The 19,134-nt window shown below is 48.6% G+C and overlaps 1 protein-coding gene across 1 annotated transcript in view; it reads right to left on the bottom strand.

The window, feature by feature from the left end:
- Positions 1 to 10,054, bottom strand: part of LOC144178420 (uncharacterized) — a 47,348-nt gene extending 37,294 nt beyond the window's left edge. Inside the window, exon 1 of the mRNA XM_077706263.1 lies at positions 9,739 to 10,054. Within this exon, the coding sequence (XP_077562389.1) occupies positions 9,739 to 9,760 (22 nt within the window). The 5' untranslated portion in view covers positions 9,761 to 10,054. The remainder of the gene's footprint in view (positions 1 to 9,738) is intronic.
- Positions 10,055 to 19,134: the final 9,080 nt, after the last annotated feature.

The raw sequence follows: 19,134 nt of genomic DNA, 5'->3' as shown, positions 1-19,134 counted from the left end.
GGACGCGGCACTGAGCAGATGCGCGAACACGAATTTGACCATGCTACGGTAGAACAGTCACTAACTCCCTTCTGCAATGCATTATTGCCTATATTTGCGGAGTGTTTGTGGCGCATCTCAAACTCGGTGGCGACATTTCTTTTCCCTTCTCAATAGGATTATTTCACGGATCAATTTGAGCAACGGATATTGGAGAAGCTTGGCGTTAAAAAAACTAAACCCAAATGCCACTCCCAACATTTTTTCTCACGGGAAGCCACGTCAGCAGCACAAGCCACCTGCACGACGTCATTACGGACGTTTGTTCCAATAAAATATCTATTTGCTGGCACCAATTCATTTTTGTGATTTATTGTTTTCTCTTGATAATCATCGTGACATTGGTCCTCTTTCGAATTTCTTTCGGGTGTATCCCTGTGTTAGTGCAATGTACAAATCTGCCAGAATATATCCCAGCACAAAACAATTCTGTCCAGGCGCCTCCATTAATAACGGCTGTAAACGACCGCGCCCGGTGAAAAAACGTATTGCATGATTAATTAACTGCAGTAACTAGTTACATAATTTGTACCTAGAGGGACTGTAATTTCAGTTTACCCGATCGATTGATCGCAGTCTTCTCTGGCGCGTATTCCCAGAATTACAAGTCTGCGTTTTTCACTAGGTTCGCACATGAACGTACGGCCGCGAGTGTAGTTTAGTGTATCCGGCTGCGAAGTCGGGGAAGCAGGGGCTTTTCACGTCGCTGTACGTGCACACACGCAAAACAGCATGTGTATGTTTTTAGTCTACTCACAGCAGCCTATAACGACATGAAGGTGAAGGAACCATTTCTACAAAAACGGCAAAGCACTCTAAACTGCGCGTAATTAAGGTAGGCTGTAGGTCGTTAGTAAAAGCGGGCGCAGAGTGAACGCCGCTGAGGATACACAATTATCGCAAGAAAGGCGAGTGCAAGGACGCCAGCGCAGCGCTCGAACTACGGCATTTGCGAATGAAGCGCACTGTATACTGCCGCGAACCGTGCGCAAGACCTCTGTGCAGTGATTGCACGACCACAGTCACGCGAATGCAAGAACGGAACTACCGTAACAGAGCAGTTTGAAATGTCCACGCTCGATCCTTTCGCATTCACGAGCTATCCTGAGGTGTTACAGAATGCCGCACACGTAAACAAAAACCGCGCTGTGCGTATGCGCCAGCGGCATCCGCCCCGCAAATATCCCCTTGTAGACAAAAATATAAAACAAAACACTATCACTCAGTGCCTGTTGGTAAAACGGGGCTCTAGAAATCCTATAAATGCTACCAAAGAGCGATTTCGGCGCGAAAACAAGAGCAAACTGCAGCGAGCGCCCTGAAGCGTAGCGAGGGCGTCTGCTCTCAAGTGGCCAACAAATATGGCGGCCCCGCCGCGGAGTTAAAGGGACGGCGGCGCCGCGGGTGAGGGGAGAGAAAAAAGAGGAGGGCAGCGGAGAAGGAGGGAGCAGTTGGCGCTACCTTAGTTCTTTCAGGGACCTTACGCTACCCGCCGCCGTAGCGTTAGCGGACGGAGCACGCTATGCTAAAACTCTCTAGTTTCAGCATAGCGGGTACCGTCCGCTAACGCTACGGCGGCGGGTAGCGGGGCCCGACTGGGAAGGTGAAAATTCGTTCCGGTGGGGGAATTAGTTCCGCGGGCCGGCCTTCACCATGCCCACGCATTCTCTCCACTGAGGGGCAACCTCCTCGCCCTCCCCGCGCGCGCACGCGCGGTCGGGTCCCGGTAACCCGCCACCGTTGCGTGCAAAACGTTGGTTGCGTGAGCCTCCGCTAGCCGCTATGCTAAAACTCAGACGTCCAGACAGGGGACACACGTGAACACCGTGGCTGTGGGTGCAGTGTTCTGGATTCCCCCGACGGCGACGGTCAAGCGCTTTTTGCGTTGCGAAGGGTGGCGGCCAGTGTGTCAGCAGCCTCCGACAAGACGCGCGAGCGGGAATTCTCGATATCCGCCCACCGCGGGGGTTTGGGGGGGTCGTCGACCGAGCGGGCCGCAAATAGACCAGGCAGCGCGGGACGGACTGCTCTTCCTCGCACGCGGGGTCCGGTCCCGCGCGCAGAAGGCCAGCCACACAGCGGATTACTCACTGCGTACCAGAGTGAAGGACTCTGTGGCCGTACTTCGAACGGTTACATTTTTTTAAGCGGAAGCTTCATTAGTGAGTACTAATGCCTTTCCCCATAGACCGGTTGGTCGACCGAAAAGCTCTGACAAGTTCTCTGGACACACGGCGCGTGCGTGAATCCGGGCTTCCATTGTGTCAAAACGGTTGCTTGAAAATCGCCAAAAAGGAACGGTTCCAGATAATACAATACACGCACCGTTACTAATAGTACACTGTATCCCATAAACCACGTATTATCGGTATACATTTAGACCGTTCGCAGGTCCGTTCCCTTAGCGCGCGAAAAATCGTCGCATGGGTTCGTTCTTCGTTTGCGATTTGGGTATTCGAAGCCTTGACGATCGATTGGGCGCACTTTGAGCGAAGATTGGACGCACCGTCAGCTATCGCGCTTCTCTCGGCTTTCTTTAGAAAGGGTTGACAAACTTTTGGCAAGCTTGCACTAATCAGAACCCTCTCTCCACCCAGCATTTTTTTTTAAACATGGTACAATGCCTCGCATTTTCCCGAGGCACGGCTTCCGAATACGCTTGGCCGGAAGCGACTGAGCTTGGTGGGAAATGACCGCTATACAGCGTTTGGACGCTTGATACAGCGGAGCCGATATAACGGGCAGTCGGGTATGACAGACCGTACATGCTGGTCCGCGCACATTAAAGGCAACAACACTCGAAGCGCTATCATTGTATAAGCTTTGCGGATGGCAATGTCATCGCCTAAATACGATGGGGGTGCGACGATATATAAATCAATCAATCATGGCAGGGCTGTTGGTTAGGCGACCCAGTACCAACCTGCTCTTCGCACGCTTCTTTCTCGATAATCCCTTCCACTTAGCATCTGTGGTGCCGCCGCGGTGCTGTGCTCAGATCGTGAGCAGGGCTCCCATGCGGGAGCGTCCTTGACTTTCGTTCTTCGCGGTGTACAACTTGTACCACAACCAGGCTAGAGCGGCGGCGTGCGCACAGCGCACGCCGCCGCTCTAGCCCGGTTATACTTGTACCAAGCGGAATCGGTCGAGTGAAGCATGGGACACGGCTGCTGGAAAAGCGAAACTATGGCGGTCCGTCTTTACACCATTCTAGATAATGATGATGATGGTTGAATTGTTATGGCGCAAGGCCAACTGGGACAAAGAGCGCCAAAACAATGGTTAAGTATCGGAGATGAAGACTTAAACACTAAAATCCGTGAGCAAGAAAGAACGAAAAATGGGTCAAAGACAATAGAGAGTTTTAGCAGTCCGTATACTCCGGCCGTTCCGTTCGTTACGTTGCTGCCGGGTTTACCGGGATCCGACTGCGCATGCGCCATTTGTTCCGTACGCGGCCGGCGTCACTCCCGGCGCTCTGCTCCCGTGTTACCGTATCCGGAGCCCGCAACCGACTTGCGTTGCTCTGGTCGGCTCGGGTGTTGGGAACTTTAGGCTTAGCGTCCTGGCGAATATTCACGATTGCCTGATTTATCCATTTCTTGCGTACAAACGCGCGGAATCTACAAATTCAGCTCAGCGATCGTCGTAGTTGACTATGGAGCAAAAACAGTGGGCGGCGCCGACGAGGCATCGCACACCCGCATCGGGCCATGTGTCTCAAATTCACGCGTACGACTAGTCGTGGTGACAGTCGTAACGATCACTCGCATACAAATCGCGTGTACCAATCGTACATGTGTCTAGCGCTTCAATCGGGCAAGGCCAAGGCCATTCCTCCACGTGAACGGCGCGAGACCATGTCGTCACCTGCGCTCGCTCTGGTGCCGTCGCCGCCGCCGCAGCTCCTGCCTCACAATGCGTCCGGCCGAGCGCGATTTATTTTAGATTTGCAATGCTTTAGGGGAAACTGCGTTGTTTATTTACGTATTTTTAGCGCGTGGATTTTTGCAACAACTCGGCTAATCAGCCGTCACACGGAACGAACGGTACGACGCTTCGGAGTGCTAAAACACGTTTTCCGTCTCACTACACGGAAAGAACCCGGTACGTGCGCGCGCATGCGCAGTCGGGTCCCGGTAAACCCGGTAGCAACGTAACGAACGGAACGGCCGGAGCATACGGACTGCTAAAACTCTCTAATGAGGGTGGCTGGTGTAGAAGGCCAGGTTGTGATTATGCGTGGTATGAAATTAAGTTTAAAATTTTCACTTGTTAAAAAGACCTCCGTGGAAAAAAAAAAAAAAAAATACTCCACAAACTCGACCTCTAATCATAGGAGGGAGCAATCGCCTCCTCCACGAACGCCCCGTGGCGTGGGATGCAAGCGTGCCGTGGGTACAGCTGGCCATCCTTGCGATATGCGAGAGCGCTTTACGTCCCCGTTTGCATGCGAAGCGCGAAACCGAACACGTTTTTTGTTATCCTTATTAGTACTCTTTTTCCTCGGTTCGCACAGCGCAGTGAACAAAGCTGCAGCGGAGCAGCCCACTCGGCGTTGGCGTTCCGGAGTCGCGCGTTGGAAAAATCGAACGCCAGAACCTCCGCTGCGAAGGACGCGCGACGGAGCGCCTTTATTGCGGGGTCACATAGGGCGCTTCGCAGGTTGTCCCAAGGGGGGGGGGTGGGGGAATCGAGGTTAGTGAGGAAGAAGGTAGCTGCCGCAGTGGCTCGTGCGCTGCATAGCTATGCGCTCACTACATCGACAGCCGCCGCAAGCATGGCAAACCAAAGTTGTTGATTGATTGTAGGGTTTAACGCGCCGACGCAACGCAAGCGATGAGGAGCGCCGTAGTGGAGGGCTCCAGATTAATTTTGACCACCTTAGGATTTCTGACGTGCGCCGAAATTCGTACGCACGGGCGTTTTTGCTTTTCGCCTCCATCAAAGAAGCGGCCTCCCGCCTCGCGCTTCGGCTTGTCGCATGCCGGTCGTTTCTGGGAAACCGGACACTACTGCACTGTAAAATGATTTACACCCTAAAGGGGAATTTTCGTCTATAACACTGTTACACCTTAGTAAAAAACACCCTTTTAAAGGGTGCTATAAACGACAAGGCACATCTTGAAAGGGGTGTGGGGATGTTCCTTTAAAAGGGTATTTTCTTGTGTTTTTTGCTATCGGGTGTGAGGGCGGCCGAGAAAAATCAACACTTCCCATCAAATTCGGTAACATAAGAAAGCCGGGAGGTGGGGGGGGGGGATGCGTGACAGTGCGTGTGTGTGTGTGTGAGCCGGGGGTGAGGGGGACACGAAAAGGGCGTCCCAAGCAAGCGATGCACGAACTCACGCGCATGCAGCACGGCACGACGGCACTTCCCCCTCGTTCAGGCTGGCATCAAACCCGGCCAAAGTGACCTCCGACACGCGCACACTGTTTGCACGACCCGTGGCGGGGCGAAAACGGTTTTCCAGTTGGTATCGTACGCACATACAATATTATATCAACAACATTGCACGTCGGACCGGTTTCCAAAATCGGCGCTCGCTACATTTCCCTTTTCTCGGCCCTGCGTCGCATTGCTTCGGGCGCGAAGTCAGTGGGACGGAAACCCCTCCGTTCGCGAACGGATCGCCGCTCGGCTTCTCAAACACGCCGACAGATTATACGCGTCGAGCCGACAAATAACCCCGGCGCCGCACGTAGTTCGGTGCAGTGCAGCTGAGCCCGTGGTTGCGAAACGAAAGCATGCGGCGTCTCGTTTGTATAGGGCGGATTCCGCTTCCCTACTCCGCAGCTCAGCGAGGCTGTGGCTCAGCGGTCCACTCCAAACAGCGGCCACTGATAAGCGCTGGACGGGTCTCGACAGGTGACGCATTGCGCCAACTCTCCCGAGACTCCGTAGATGCACCCGGCGTACACACACGCTTTCTTTCCCTGGCTACAATAAACAGCGACCTAGAGGTTTTTCGAACGCACCACAGACGTCGCGCGCATTTTTAAACGAAAACGTAGCCGGTCGTTTAAAATTCGTCCCTTCGAAGGCTTACGTAAAGCGTGCAAAAAAGGCCCAAACGTGGGCTTAAAAAGCCCAGCGGTCTCACCGCTTAAACCTCTTCCAGAATCTCATTTTGCAGTCGATTTTGGAACGGCATTTATTTATTTATTTTTTGGTTTTGTTCCCGACAAATCACGCTGTTCAGATGAAAACAACATCGGCCTCATGCCAGGTCGCTTTTACAGGCGAGTGCGGGTTCTAAATTTATTCCGAACGGACCACGCAAATTCAGCAGTACCATAGCGGAACAACGCCGATACAAGAGCCAATGAAGAACGATATGTGCGCGAAAGCTGATCATGCAGCTCGCGCACCTTGGATACCGCATTTGCAAATGCGAAGCGTCTGTACTATTACGAGCAATATGAAAGGGAACACGTGCACGAACGCGCAGAAAACACCTTGACCCAGCTATGAGTGATACGCAGCGGCCGCCGTCGGAAACAAAGTGGAAAGGAGGACGCTGCTCTAACAACTGTTCCCATTCCCGCCGTGCGTCTTATCAGCCGTCGGACGATACCATATTATCGGCGAAATGGCGTAAGCCGCTGCTTTTTAGCGATCCCAGAGTGGTGGGAGTGCCAACAGTTAGTGGAAGAGCGCCCTCCTTTCCCCCTTTGTTTTTCACAGCGCCATCCGCGTATCGCTCCGAGTCTGTTTCGAGGCTGCTTGCCACGCGTTCCTGTGTTCCCTTTCATATTGCTCATAATAGTACGTGCACTTCGCGGGAGTCGAACCTGGTGCTCCTCTGCACGGCAGTCTCACACGCTCTACCCCGTACAATCCCGAAATAAATTGTCAACAGCAAAAAGTTGGAATCGAGCCCCGCAGTATATCACGGGTGACGCTACGCTATGAGCACACCGGGACGTCGCATTCCACCCTTTCCCGCCTCGCCATGCATGGTCCACGGTGTTCACCGCACAATACACCGATCCTTCACCGGTGCACGCCCTTCCGTTACGTCGCAGAAAGACGGAAGACTCCAGGCGCAATTATGTCGGCGGCAATTTTTGACGACGTTTGACGACTGGCCTTCATCACGCGAGCTTCACGGCGACGGCGAGAGTCGCGACATGTACGCAAGGAAAAACCACGATGTTTCCTCACGGCGTGTCCTATTTTATACCAATTATATTCCCTATACGCTCTTTTCGAGCTTACTTCGTTTTTAGATTACGCGCGCGAGTGTGCGTGCTAGCGCGCACGGAGAGAGAAAGACGGAGAGACTTCCGTATATAGCTTAAAAAAAAAAGAATACCCAAAGATAGCAGGCATGTACGTACACGTGTATCTCATCGACTCTAAAGACGGGCTGTTTTGTCGTAACTCGAAAACAGCATTTTTATGTACCAGCAGAGTGAATGACAGCGGACAGGAAGTGTGTGGGAGGGGGGGGCGCGCAAAAAGAGGAGGCCACAGACAACTAAAAAATCTGAGTGACATCAGGACATGAGGCCACAACCACCACAACTGAGCGCTGGACAACAACCAACCGATGAGAGCATGTTCCATCATATTTCGCAGATGTATCGGATGCAGCTTTCCAACGCAACCAACAGGCTTTCGACCGAAGCACTCTTTGATGCCACCACATGATTGCCAACCCGTGAACAACTAACTGTGTTTTTGTAGGGGCCGAAGTAGGGGACGGCGGTTCCTTCGTACGGAGAACAAGTCAGGGGGAGTACGCATACGACGCAGGGGAACAATGAAACAACCGCAACTTCGCGTGCAATTTCTCGCCCCATGCTCCGCCGCACGCACCAAACTTCCATTTCGAGGTTGCGCTTACAGCCCGGGCAGCCACGCCTGTTCGATTTGGCCTGCGCTGCCTAAACCAGTCTACGCTGCACCTATCTATAGCGAAACGAGCCCAACAGTTCAGGTCCGCTTCAGTGAGCAAAACAGCGAGTTCTGCAACGAATACGCGGGAAGATAATTCGCTGCGCGAACCGGTGCACGTATCTTTTCAAGTGAAGTGTCAGTTCAGGTCTGGCGGCCTTCTTGTTCGTTCGTCGTCTCGCCGTCCCGTTTTCGGTCTCGTATCGAGCAAATACAACGCCAAGATTAGGCAGCACGTTTTTCTCGAGTCAATGAAGTATTTTTTGCACAAAACAAAAATCTAAAGCAGGACCTTCTCTCTTCACTAACAGTCCTTCCGACGTCTGTTTCGGAGTCACACATCGTAAGTAGGGAAACGCCCATTCAAGCACCGATTGCACAAGTTGAAGTTTAATTCTCTTCGTGACATGTCGAGCCGTCAGAAGGAAAATCGCAGACGGTGGTGACATTCAGCTTTTTAGTTTTTCTCATTTCCAAACCCATTAGCGGCGACAAGAGGAAACGGGTAAATATATTCGTGGAGTCGTCTGGCCTTGATAATCTGACTATGCCCCGTTTTCCTATCTTTCATCTCTCCCTCCCCTTCTTTTTTCCGACACTAAAATGTGACAACGCACGACACTGTCGGTGTCTAAACCCACAATAAATGCATTTTACCACCACTACCCAGCTTATATAAATTGTTATGCTCAGCATAAAATACAAAAATTCTGTGTAGATAAGAAAAAAAAAAAAACATGGAAGTGCTACGTTTCCATTCCAGACGCCTATGTGATAACGTTTCACCCCACACACGCACACTATATGCACCACTTCGATGTCCTAGATGGTACAATTCATTACACATAAGACGAGCAGTGTCAAAAACATTTCACATAGGTAATAGCGCGCGTCACATCTACCCAACGTTTCACAACCATTTACAGTGCGGCCAGTGAGTTAGAGATAGTCTTCGTCTAATGTAAGCCGGCTAAATTTACTAGCTGACATCAACCCGCCGCATTCTTCGCCGAAAGGACGTTACAAAACGTTAATCTTATCACTGTTCACGTTTTTAATCCCTGAATGGTGCGGCTATCATAGCAAACAACGCGGGCTCATGCTCGACAACTCGAGTGCTTGCAACGGCTACGCGTAAGCGAGAGCAGCGAGCGGACACGCCCTCGTTGGCAGCACACGAAACCAAAACTGGTCGTCGTCATGACAGTGTGCAAGCTGTTATTTATACAGAACTTGCTCAATTTTCTGTTTGTTCCCCCACCCCCGCCCCCTACCCCCGAGTTAAACTCAAGCCTCTGGTTTCTTGACATTTCTTGTAAACGAACATAGCCAAGACGACGTCTGGCAGCTTTTCTTCTTTCTTGTTTTTTGTAACGGGAGAACAAGATTGCGGACATCACGGGCGTGCACGGCACTTTTAAAGCAAGCACATAGCGAGATTTCGCGCGCCTTACAGTATCGGAACAATAGGGAACAGATCATTCAAGGAGCTCTCCGTAACTTCTTCCATTAATGACAGCAATACCTAAAGCGACGACATGATTGAAAGCACGCACAGGAACTTGATGGTGCTCGCTCATTTATATTTATAAAAGTTATTTTTCTAAAGGAGCCTAGAGTCAAAGCTCTGACCACAAGAACGGCAAGAAGAGCGACACTGCAAGTTCTTCATGGATACGCAGACACTCCACTCACGAGATGGAGCAAGCAATGCGCGGCGTTTTCGACGGATAGACTGACGTGCGTACAGCATTCTACAAGGCCTGGTGCAAGCATGCTTATTCTAGTGACGTTACCTTCCACGTTGGAGCTCTCCATGTTGCTGGTTGACGCACAATGCCAACCGGAGATGATTTGTAGGGGACCAGACCGTCCAGACGTCTGTTACGCGTAGCCTCACAGGACGTAGATTCCTCCGAAAGGGTGATCCCGAAGGAAATGTGCCTCTTGCATTATACACACGCCTGAGGCAACAAAAGCGCGCGTAACACTGGTAGCACCGTTCAGGATCAACAATCTCTGCGACAGGAGAAACGCGCTCGCGTTTCTACAACATAACGCACGTATGTATCAGCAGCAGCAGCAGCGCGGGCACTTTGCAGCGAGACACAGTGTTGCCTGACTCGAAAGAGTTTCTCCCTAGTTAGGCAGGTATAAAATCCCCAGTATCCCTAGACCTGCCTAGACCGCCTAGACTCTCTGGGAGGAAGCGCGGAGGCGTTCTTGAACTCTCCGCAGAGGGTTTTGAAAGCTTGCAACAAAATGGATTTACCGAAAACATTGCAAGAAAGAGGTTTTAAAACAGTGTAGGCGAAACAGAAAGAAGTCGCTCTCAGAATGAACGTTCGCAACGGACGCTTTCAAACGTATGGTAAACCCAGAATCCGGCCCTTTGCCTTGGATACATTGAGTAAATAGCCTCTTTTTTTGCCTGCTCTAAGCAGCTCCGTATTTTATTTGCATAGAACGTCTATGGCGGGAGCAGTTTTTGGGCTGCTTGGAGCTGCTCTTGGAAGGCGAAAGAGACCTATTACTGCTTGGACAGAGTTTTCATGGTTTTCAAGGGCTCTAGAGAACGCTGAGTTAGAACACCACGTGATTTTACCCCCTCGCCGCAGGTGGGACTTGTAATAGATTCCAAGTGACTACGCCTGATAGCTGATCACCAGCATTGACAGGGGCGAGGTCAAATGACGTCGATAGAACAACCACATGAAGTTGCAAATCGCGGCGCTAGGAACGGCGACCCTGTGAAGGCGGCGATGAAGTGTCGAAAGAAGGCCAAACAGAAAAAAGGAGGACGTCAAAGCTGCAAAAGTTCAAAAGGGTGCTTCCATTTTATTTATTATCCAAAGAACAGTTTGTGACGAGCAGGATTAAACCCCACCAGCAGAGGACCTTTCCAACAATTTCCAGCAGGCGTAATTAAGTATAATACAAGCCTGGTACCTATTGTGACCCCCCTTCCCTCTCCTCCACCTATTTCTTTGTATTCGATCAAATCACATTCTTTGGTACGCGTAGCTCATGTAACAAAAAATGTAGCTCTTTCGAAAACTTTACAGTTAAATAAAACTTCGATGTAGCAGGGTGCTTAGGAGACCCAACAGCACAAGGCAGCGGCATAGCTGCAGGAACGGAAGTGGGTGCACCTACAGAGCTCCACCTAGAAACACCACCACATGAAGGGCTGGAACTCCGCATGTACTATCGCGATAAATTCAACTATGAACAACAGAGCACGTGGCTTTCAGTACATGCTGCTCATCCTGGCGACAAGCCACGTATGCACAGTAGGAACAAGTTACGAGAGTTAGTGACCAACCTTGATATGTAAAGACCATCGTATTTCCATCGTCCGTTGGGCGCTCAGCACAGACAGACAGACAAGGAACTTTATTGGTGGTCTTGAGAGACTCTGATGCCCCCTTTTCAGGAAGGTGATGAAGCCGCAGGCCACTCCCACGTTGGGACGGGAGTCCAAGCTTCACCGCCACATTGTGGGCTCTCTGGACAGCCCGTAACTGACATGAAAACTCGGAGCTTTGTAGCGCAGAGCTCCACTCTTCCGAATAGCCCGTTGCAGCTATTCGGGCCTCTCTGTAACGGGGGGCATCCCCAGAGCATTTGTTCTAAATTACTTTTCTGTCCACATCTCGGGCAGTCCAGACTATAGCCGTCTGGATTGATGGAGTGAAATAAAGTCAAGTTTGGATACGATCCTGTCTGAAGCATGCACAGTGTGATAGCCTGCGGTCTGTTTAGTTTTCTGTGGGGAGGAGAGTAAACTCTCCTGTCAAGGTAGTAGTGCTTAGTTACCTCATTAGAGGTGTAAAGAATGTCTTGGAACTCGACAAACCTAGGTTCAACAAGACCTCGACTCGCATTCGCGTCTGCGCGGTGGGTTAGTGCGCGTGCTTGGACGTGTGCAATGTCGTTCAGGTTGGCGAGGGAATCGAGCTGGGAGTCGAGACGAAATAAAAAATAAAGGAATATAGCTGCGTGCGCTGTTTTCATTCATCGCAGAAACAAAATTAGATAAAGCTTGCGTGAGCGGGCGCCGAACGTGGTGGGAAGACTAACCAAACCCTCACACGCCAAACGACAGTGTCCATATCAGCATTGAACACGAACTCTCGAAATTTGTTCGCACTGCGGATACGCAGCCTGTCGCCAGGATGCACGGCGTGTACTGAAAGCCATGCGCTCTGTTGTTCGTCCAAGCCTTGTTCAGTATTGGTACAGGTGAATGTACACAACATGCACAGATAACATACACTTCTATCATGGAAGCAAATGACAAATGCTATATGCTGTACGTGATATAGTTTGGAACATGTCTCTTTCACTAGCCTTGCTTGCGTACCGTCATGCACTGGACTGCTCCCACCATATGAAATTCCTGACCATGCCACTACCGTACGGAAACTGATACGTGTCCGTGAAAGTGAATTTTGCTGAAGAACCACAGAGAGGCTCACTCTAGAATTCTTTCAGGGTAAACAAGACTGTATGCATAAAACACTTGCGTCTTTGCTGAAAAGTGACAAGTGGGGGAAGAAAAGTCACAAAAAGACACACAACTAACTTTGAAATACTATGATGTAGCAAAAAAAATAAGGCGCTTGTTGTTTCCAGTAAAAACTGTTGAGGCTCATCACCTCTGACAAGGGAGGGTTTGAATCCTCTTAAAATTGTGCCACGTTATACAGTATGTAGTATAAAGTGAGCAGTAGCTACTGTAGGACGCCTTCTAATTAATCCTACCTGTTAAAAACAAGAACCCACAGCACTCAGTACGTATTTTCTCAAATGGAGCAATACACGTCCCTACAGATGTTCTGCAGCAGCAGCACCAGCTACTCTTTGGTGAGCCTGGGCGTTATGCACCTAACTTATTTTAACCAGTGGGATCTGTGTTGACTGAACCACACTGCAATGGTCATTTGCAAACCTGGGGGTAAAGAGAAAGTTAACACAAACGAGTTCACACTGGGATTTCACACTACCACACAACGGCCTTAAGGGGAGACACTGCTCTTAAAAAAACTTTTTTAATTTTTGAGTAAACTCTGTGAAACTTGTCAGACTTGTTGCTTTTCCTCCACTGATTCTAAATATGGCATTATTTTTTTTGTTGGTCAATTAGGTCCCGAGATAATTACAGGTAATTAACCATTTTTGGAGGAACAATAGACAAAACTGTGTTGGTAAGAAAACTTTAATCTTTACATTTTCCAACACCATGAACACTGGTGAGTGCAATAAGACAATCAGTTCTTTTATGCGTCGCTTGGAACTAATTTTACAGCTCATTAAACCTTGGTGGCAACACTGGCAAGGAGCCATTTTGAGTGCCAACTTCAAACACTGAAGTTTAATGAGCTGTAAAATTAGTTCCAAGCGACGCATAAAAAAACTGATAGTCTTATTGCACTCCCCAGGGTTCATAGAGTTGGAAAATGTAAAGATTACAGTTTTCTGACCAACACAGTTTTGTCTATTGTTCCTCCAAAAATGGTTAATTACCTCTAATTATCTCGGGACCTAATTGACCAACAAAAAAAATAATGCCATATTTAGAATCAGTGGGGGAAAAGCAGCAAGACTGATAAGTTTCACAGAGTTTACTTAAAAATTAAAAGAAATAGTTTTAAGAGGGGTGTCCCCCCTTAAGACAAGCACAAAGTTGTGCCACTCAAAACGAATGATTTGCAGATTTGTTCCTCAGTATGCAATACCAACTCACCCTAAAAAGCTTTGGTACATGCTTATAGATCAATATTTATTGCACGTCACTCAGGCTCACATTACAACACGATGAATAAAACGCACCGACATCTAGTGATATTCCACGACAGGTCTTATTAATCAAGAAAATGCAAATCAGGTAATTTAATTCCACACTTTGTTTTCAACAGGTTCTCTGTCTTGCACCCGAATGACTCCCCACAACTGCTTCCAAGCCTGGGTGCATCGGATTACCTGCACATCAGCGCCTATCAGCTACGATTGATCCACCACACCTTGATAGCAGATGTCGCCTACGAAGCCTGGAAAGAAGGGCTCCCCCTGAACTTGGCAATTTTTTCTTGTTCATTTTACAAATAAGCTTTTATGCCATCACCTAAATATCTCGTTTCTGTTTACAGACCCTGGCTATGCACCAGTGTCCAACTTCCTTATTATGCGACTTTCCAAATTATCTGTCGTGAGGTGGTCGCACCGAGTTGTACATAACGACATTTGTGATGTAGCGCAAGAATTTTGTGTAAAAACAGGGTACTATGCAATTTTTATGGCAAAAAATACTGGTAAACTGGTCTTCACCATTTTTGAACTCCTCTTCAGTAATAATGAAAACTTTTATATTTCTTCATTTCTAGCCAACAAAAACTGCAATACTACATCATCCAATACCTACCTTATTACTGTCGACATTGTCTTCCACTAGTTATGCAGGAACGATTGCAATACAAGTGACCACAGCACCACGTTTCTCATTACTGGCTCCCATTTTTTGCAGTCGTCGCTATATGACCATGACCTGCCTATGAAAATGCTTACAACAATAACTAGAGAGCATTTCCCTTGTGCCACAAGTTTTGCTGCAAATAGACCGGACGATGTAGCATCTCGCTGCAGGCCTCCGGGAGGTGAGGAACGTGAAGGCACGGCCCGAGTGCAGTGGATGCGGAGTGATGAAGTTGGAGCAACACAGGGGCGCTTTGGCAACAGCAAGTCGCCCATTGGCTTGCTCGTCTGGGTCCTGGTCCAGAAGGCGCCAGTAACCGAGATTTGGCTCCCAAGGACCATGTCATCGACGTGTGCCACACGCCTCGAAAAGCTACCCAAAGGGCCTCTGCCCCATCAACCTGAAGGCCCACCCCCGAGGGCCGCGGGTGCAGTTTCGTTCCGCATGCCATCAGGAGTCGCCAGAGAAATACGTCAATGAGAAGACGCTGGTTCCATACAAGGTGGCAACACAGCTGAAAGCTGCACACTTCGTTCACTTTGAAGAAAGCTTGAACAGTATGCTGGGATAGGACTTTTCATTTAGTTTTGTTTAGACCTGTTCTTGTGTTCATGCATTTGCTTAGTTATTTGGATGTGTTGTGATTTGTTTGAGTTGTGAATTAGCCATCACAAAAAGCAGCATTAGCTCAAGCTTTGGCGTTCTTGTGTGCATTCTTGATCCGCAGAGCTATTGCCGTGCGCTAGTATTCAACCTGTTTTGCAAAGCCAGCAAGGGTCCATAGTTGGTACCCGTCACACGCCCCCGCAGGCCTTCCGGAGGGATGGTTTTGGACTTGTACACTTGGACTCACGAATGGTTTTGTACTTGGTTTTTCTGGCAAGACCTTAAACAGAATAGAATTACATGCAAGAGCAAAAGACGGTGAATGAGTGAATTGGGTGGAGGGGCCTCGCTGCTATTGGTGAAACAGAAGTAGAGAGGAATAGCTCTTCTTGAAATTATTTATTACACTAATACTATATAAAAGGGGAGTCTTTTGTCCCAAGACGCTAATGGCGGTTTTACCAGAAGCACGACAACACTTACTTCCAGTGGTTAGAGAATAGTCATAGGCCAAAGCTGGCAGCTTAGGAAATCAACTAATCAGTAGGGAAGCACTTGGAGTGTTTTGTAGGATGCCAAGCAGACCATTCTTTAAAATATGACAATTTGAATGGCTAATGCAAAATTCAAAAGATTAGTTAAAAGAAAAGGAACCATGACGATGATGAGGTTCAATTTTAATGGTTATTGGTGCAAGGCCTACTGGGGCAAAGAGTGCCAAAGCAGTAAAAAGTAACCGCATCATAAACCCATAGACGTTGAGAATGGTAAAGTATTTTTACCTAGAATGTTCGCTAAAACAAACAGTTACAACCTGAAACTACTATGCAAGATGCCTAACAGGACAACAGATAACATGTTTGGATTGCTTACAGTAAATTGGAAACAGGCTCCAGACTGAAAAACAATGGATTCTTACAATTTGCATCAATGGGGTGTTCCGGTACAGCATTTTGTTTTGTACACCCTGCCGAGAGATAGTTTTTTTTTTATAAAACCCCATTAACTAACTTGTTTCCTACCCGCCGCGGTGGCTCAGTGGCTAAGGCGTTGCGCTGCTGAGCACGAGGTCGCAGGTTTGATTTCCGGCTGCGGCGGCCGCTTTTCTGATCGAAGTGAAAAGCAACAACGCCCGTGTGTACGACATTTCGGCGCACGTTAAAGATCCCCAGGTGGTAAAATTAATCCGGAGCCCTCCACTACGGTGCGCCTCATCACCTGCGTTGCATTGACGCATTAAACCCTACAATCAATTAATCAATCAACTTGTTTCCTGAAGAAATTAACTCAGTACCTTGCTGCTAACCAAGTATTAGCAGCAGGCCAAGTCACATATGCCAACAATGCAAGAGTACTTATTAGAGCTTTCAAGGAATACTGCCTCACCTAAGAGCACTGAAAAATTGTTCCTGGTCCACTCAGGAAAACATCCAGTAATTCAACAGGAAGACAACAGCAATGTATGGATACTTCTCGTTTTACACATTTTAGGCAGATTTTGTCAACTATGGAACACATCCCAACAATTTTTTCTGGGCAAGTGTGTACCGTTTGCCTGGAGTGCGTGAAAACAGACATTCTTGTGCCACATTTTAAAAATGTGGGTGCAGCTATGACCATTTAAGAATTAGCATATTTCTACGCAAGCTTGCTATATACTTGGGTGAAGATAGGAAAAGCAATAGCTCACAGGGCATATATCAATCCACACAAGCGACAGACTTGCAACGTCAAATGTGCACCTTTTTAAAAAAAAAAATTGCATTTAACCAGTAACATCGTATGCTTTTCTCACCTAGTTTGTCATTGCTGCAGTAAATTACAAGCAGCTTAAGCTAAAAAAAAAAATCCCAGTGTCACGTTTAAAAAACACTTGCACTGTGCAGAGGAACAGCCGGCTGCGATGAGATGCAGGGGAATTTTCCAATGTCGCTCTCAAGTTGTACCCGAGTGTAGTGGTATTTTGTTTCTCCCAGCAGGCATGCATACCGTAATGTGTCTTGGACAATTCATTGTTAAAGGGGCCATTAAGGCAAAATACAAGTTTGTCTTATTCGAAAGATCTCGTATTCTATAGTGCCTCCAGCACTTGTCCGGAAGGAAACGATGCTTTAGCTGTTACACTTCCGCTCGTCCCCCCTTGACACAGTCCCTCAGGCTCCGCTGCTCTTTGACCCGGACGAGGTACGCGAGCGGATGAAGGTGCAAGCCAAACGAGAACTGAAGGCGAAGGTGCCGCACAATCCCCACCCACTTCCCAAAGGGCTTCCGCGCGGTGCGGAAGTGCTAATATACAAGGCTAGGACAGGTGCTGCCCTTACGGAAGATGTTCTGGCAAAGTGGCGAGCACACGCTGCATCCAAAAGAGCCCGTGGCGGTGACCCACAAGTGGACATCACCGTTCAGAACGAGGAGGGCGACCAGGCAGCCACTGCAACGTGCTGCACATGCAATACCGGTGCCTCTCCAACGTTAAGGCACCTACTGTGGGACTGCCCTGGCCTTTCACCGCTGAGGAACAGGCACAAGGGCGCCGGCGTTACATCATTGGAAGAATGGACAACTCCGCCCCCTCACTTGGACGCCGCGAGCACGATCCTTTCTTTGTGGGAGTTCGTGCGAGCAGCAGACCTGACCGGACGACTCTGACGGCCGCCCCACTCCCTTTCCCTTCTCCCCTCTTCCCCAACTAGGCTACCAAGCCCCCCGTATCGTTAATAAAGTTTCATTCATTCATTAACAACGAAATTAATCAATTTAAGCTAAATTTTGATTCTTACATCAAAACGTATGTTCGAACATTTGCAATGGCATCATAACCGGTCTTTCAGCTATACTTGGTGTGGAGTGGAGACTTGCTTACTGTTAGTCAACCTAGATGGTGCCACCACACCGCGGCAAGCCGTTTTCTGCCTTTGGTTTGTTTGTGACCGCATTTGTACCGGGCTTGCTTTTGTTCAGTTAGAAAAAAAAACGTTTCATGAAACATGGTGCTCGCTCAACAAATATGGTCACAAAAGACACTGTCACTTGCATCAATCGGACAGTGTCAGAGACAAGCCGAAAGCGCTGCAATGCTCTGCATTTGAACAAAGCATAGTGCGCGCAGTACCAACAGCAGTACACGTCTGTACTTCTATGTTTACGTGTGCTTTCGTAACTTCCAATGTTTGTTTCTTACCATTGTTACTGGTATGACATAGGTTCTGTCGCGGGAAATGAGCTAGAGGGTCGCATGGCCATTACTAACTATACAGCTAAAAGTGGTGTCAGCACGATTCTAATGAGGCAATCTTTTGAATGAACCGTACTTGCATTTTGTCTTCATGGCCCCTTCAAGCTCATTCTACACCCGTTTTCCTGCATCTCCTTACTCCACCAGCAAAGGTAGTTGTGACCAACAATTCCTCTCAAAACTGTGATCGCTAAACATTTGGAGCAGAAAATGAAAACTTGGGTATGGTCAGAGCTATTTTAGTATTCAATTGTACAACTTTTCACACACAGGTATTACGCCAAACCAAATATAAGCCTTTGCCACAATCAACCTTGGGCAGGACTCCTTGCTGATCCCTAAAATGTTCCACCCCCACTCACCATCCACGATAGCAAAAGACCTCAATCCTACAACCTGAAATATAGCCAATGTACACAATGCAACTTGGGCAGTAAATCGTTCGAATTTACATCATATACGACCAACTGAAGAATATTCAGCTTTCCCGCAACTAGTCAATCTCGAACGAAATTTCAAAGTAAACTAAAAGGAAGTAAAAACTCATGCATTTACCGAAAAATTCAAGAGAGTTGGCAAGTAATGACTGCATAGCTGCTCAAAGGGCCTCATTATTCAGTGGCCTTCCACTTGTGGTCCTTTCCTTTTCTCTAAGGAGAAAATGCAGATGATTCACATGCATGAGGATGTAAGGGGCATATTGGCGCTACTCGTTCGAGCCTAAAGTAAGGAGTAAGGCTTTTCCCAGCTTATCTTCCCTCAAACATAGCAGGGAGTGGAGGCAGCAGCGCTCAAAGCGAGCAAGCAGTTCATGCCCCACTCCAGTGGCCGGGGGAACAAACGGCCACCGTCCATAAAGAGCAAAGTAGCCGTGGG

The sequence above is a fragment of the Haemaphysalis longicornis genome, unplaced genomic scaffold, assembly GCF_048455015.1.
Source record: "Haemaphysalis longicornis isolate Haplotype H1 unplaced genomic scaffold, Haemaphysalis longicornis Haplotype H1 scaffold_4, whole genome shotgun sequence".
Lineage (NCBI taxonomy): Eukaryota > Metazoa > Arthropoda > Arachnida > Ixodida > Ixodidae > Haemaphysalis > Haemaphysalis longicornis.
The sequence above is the reverse complement of the archived record's forward strand: the minus strand, read 5'-3'. Positions and strand labels throughout refer to the sequence as shown.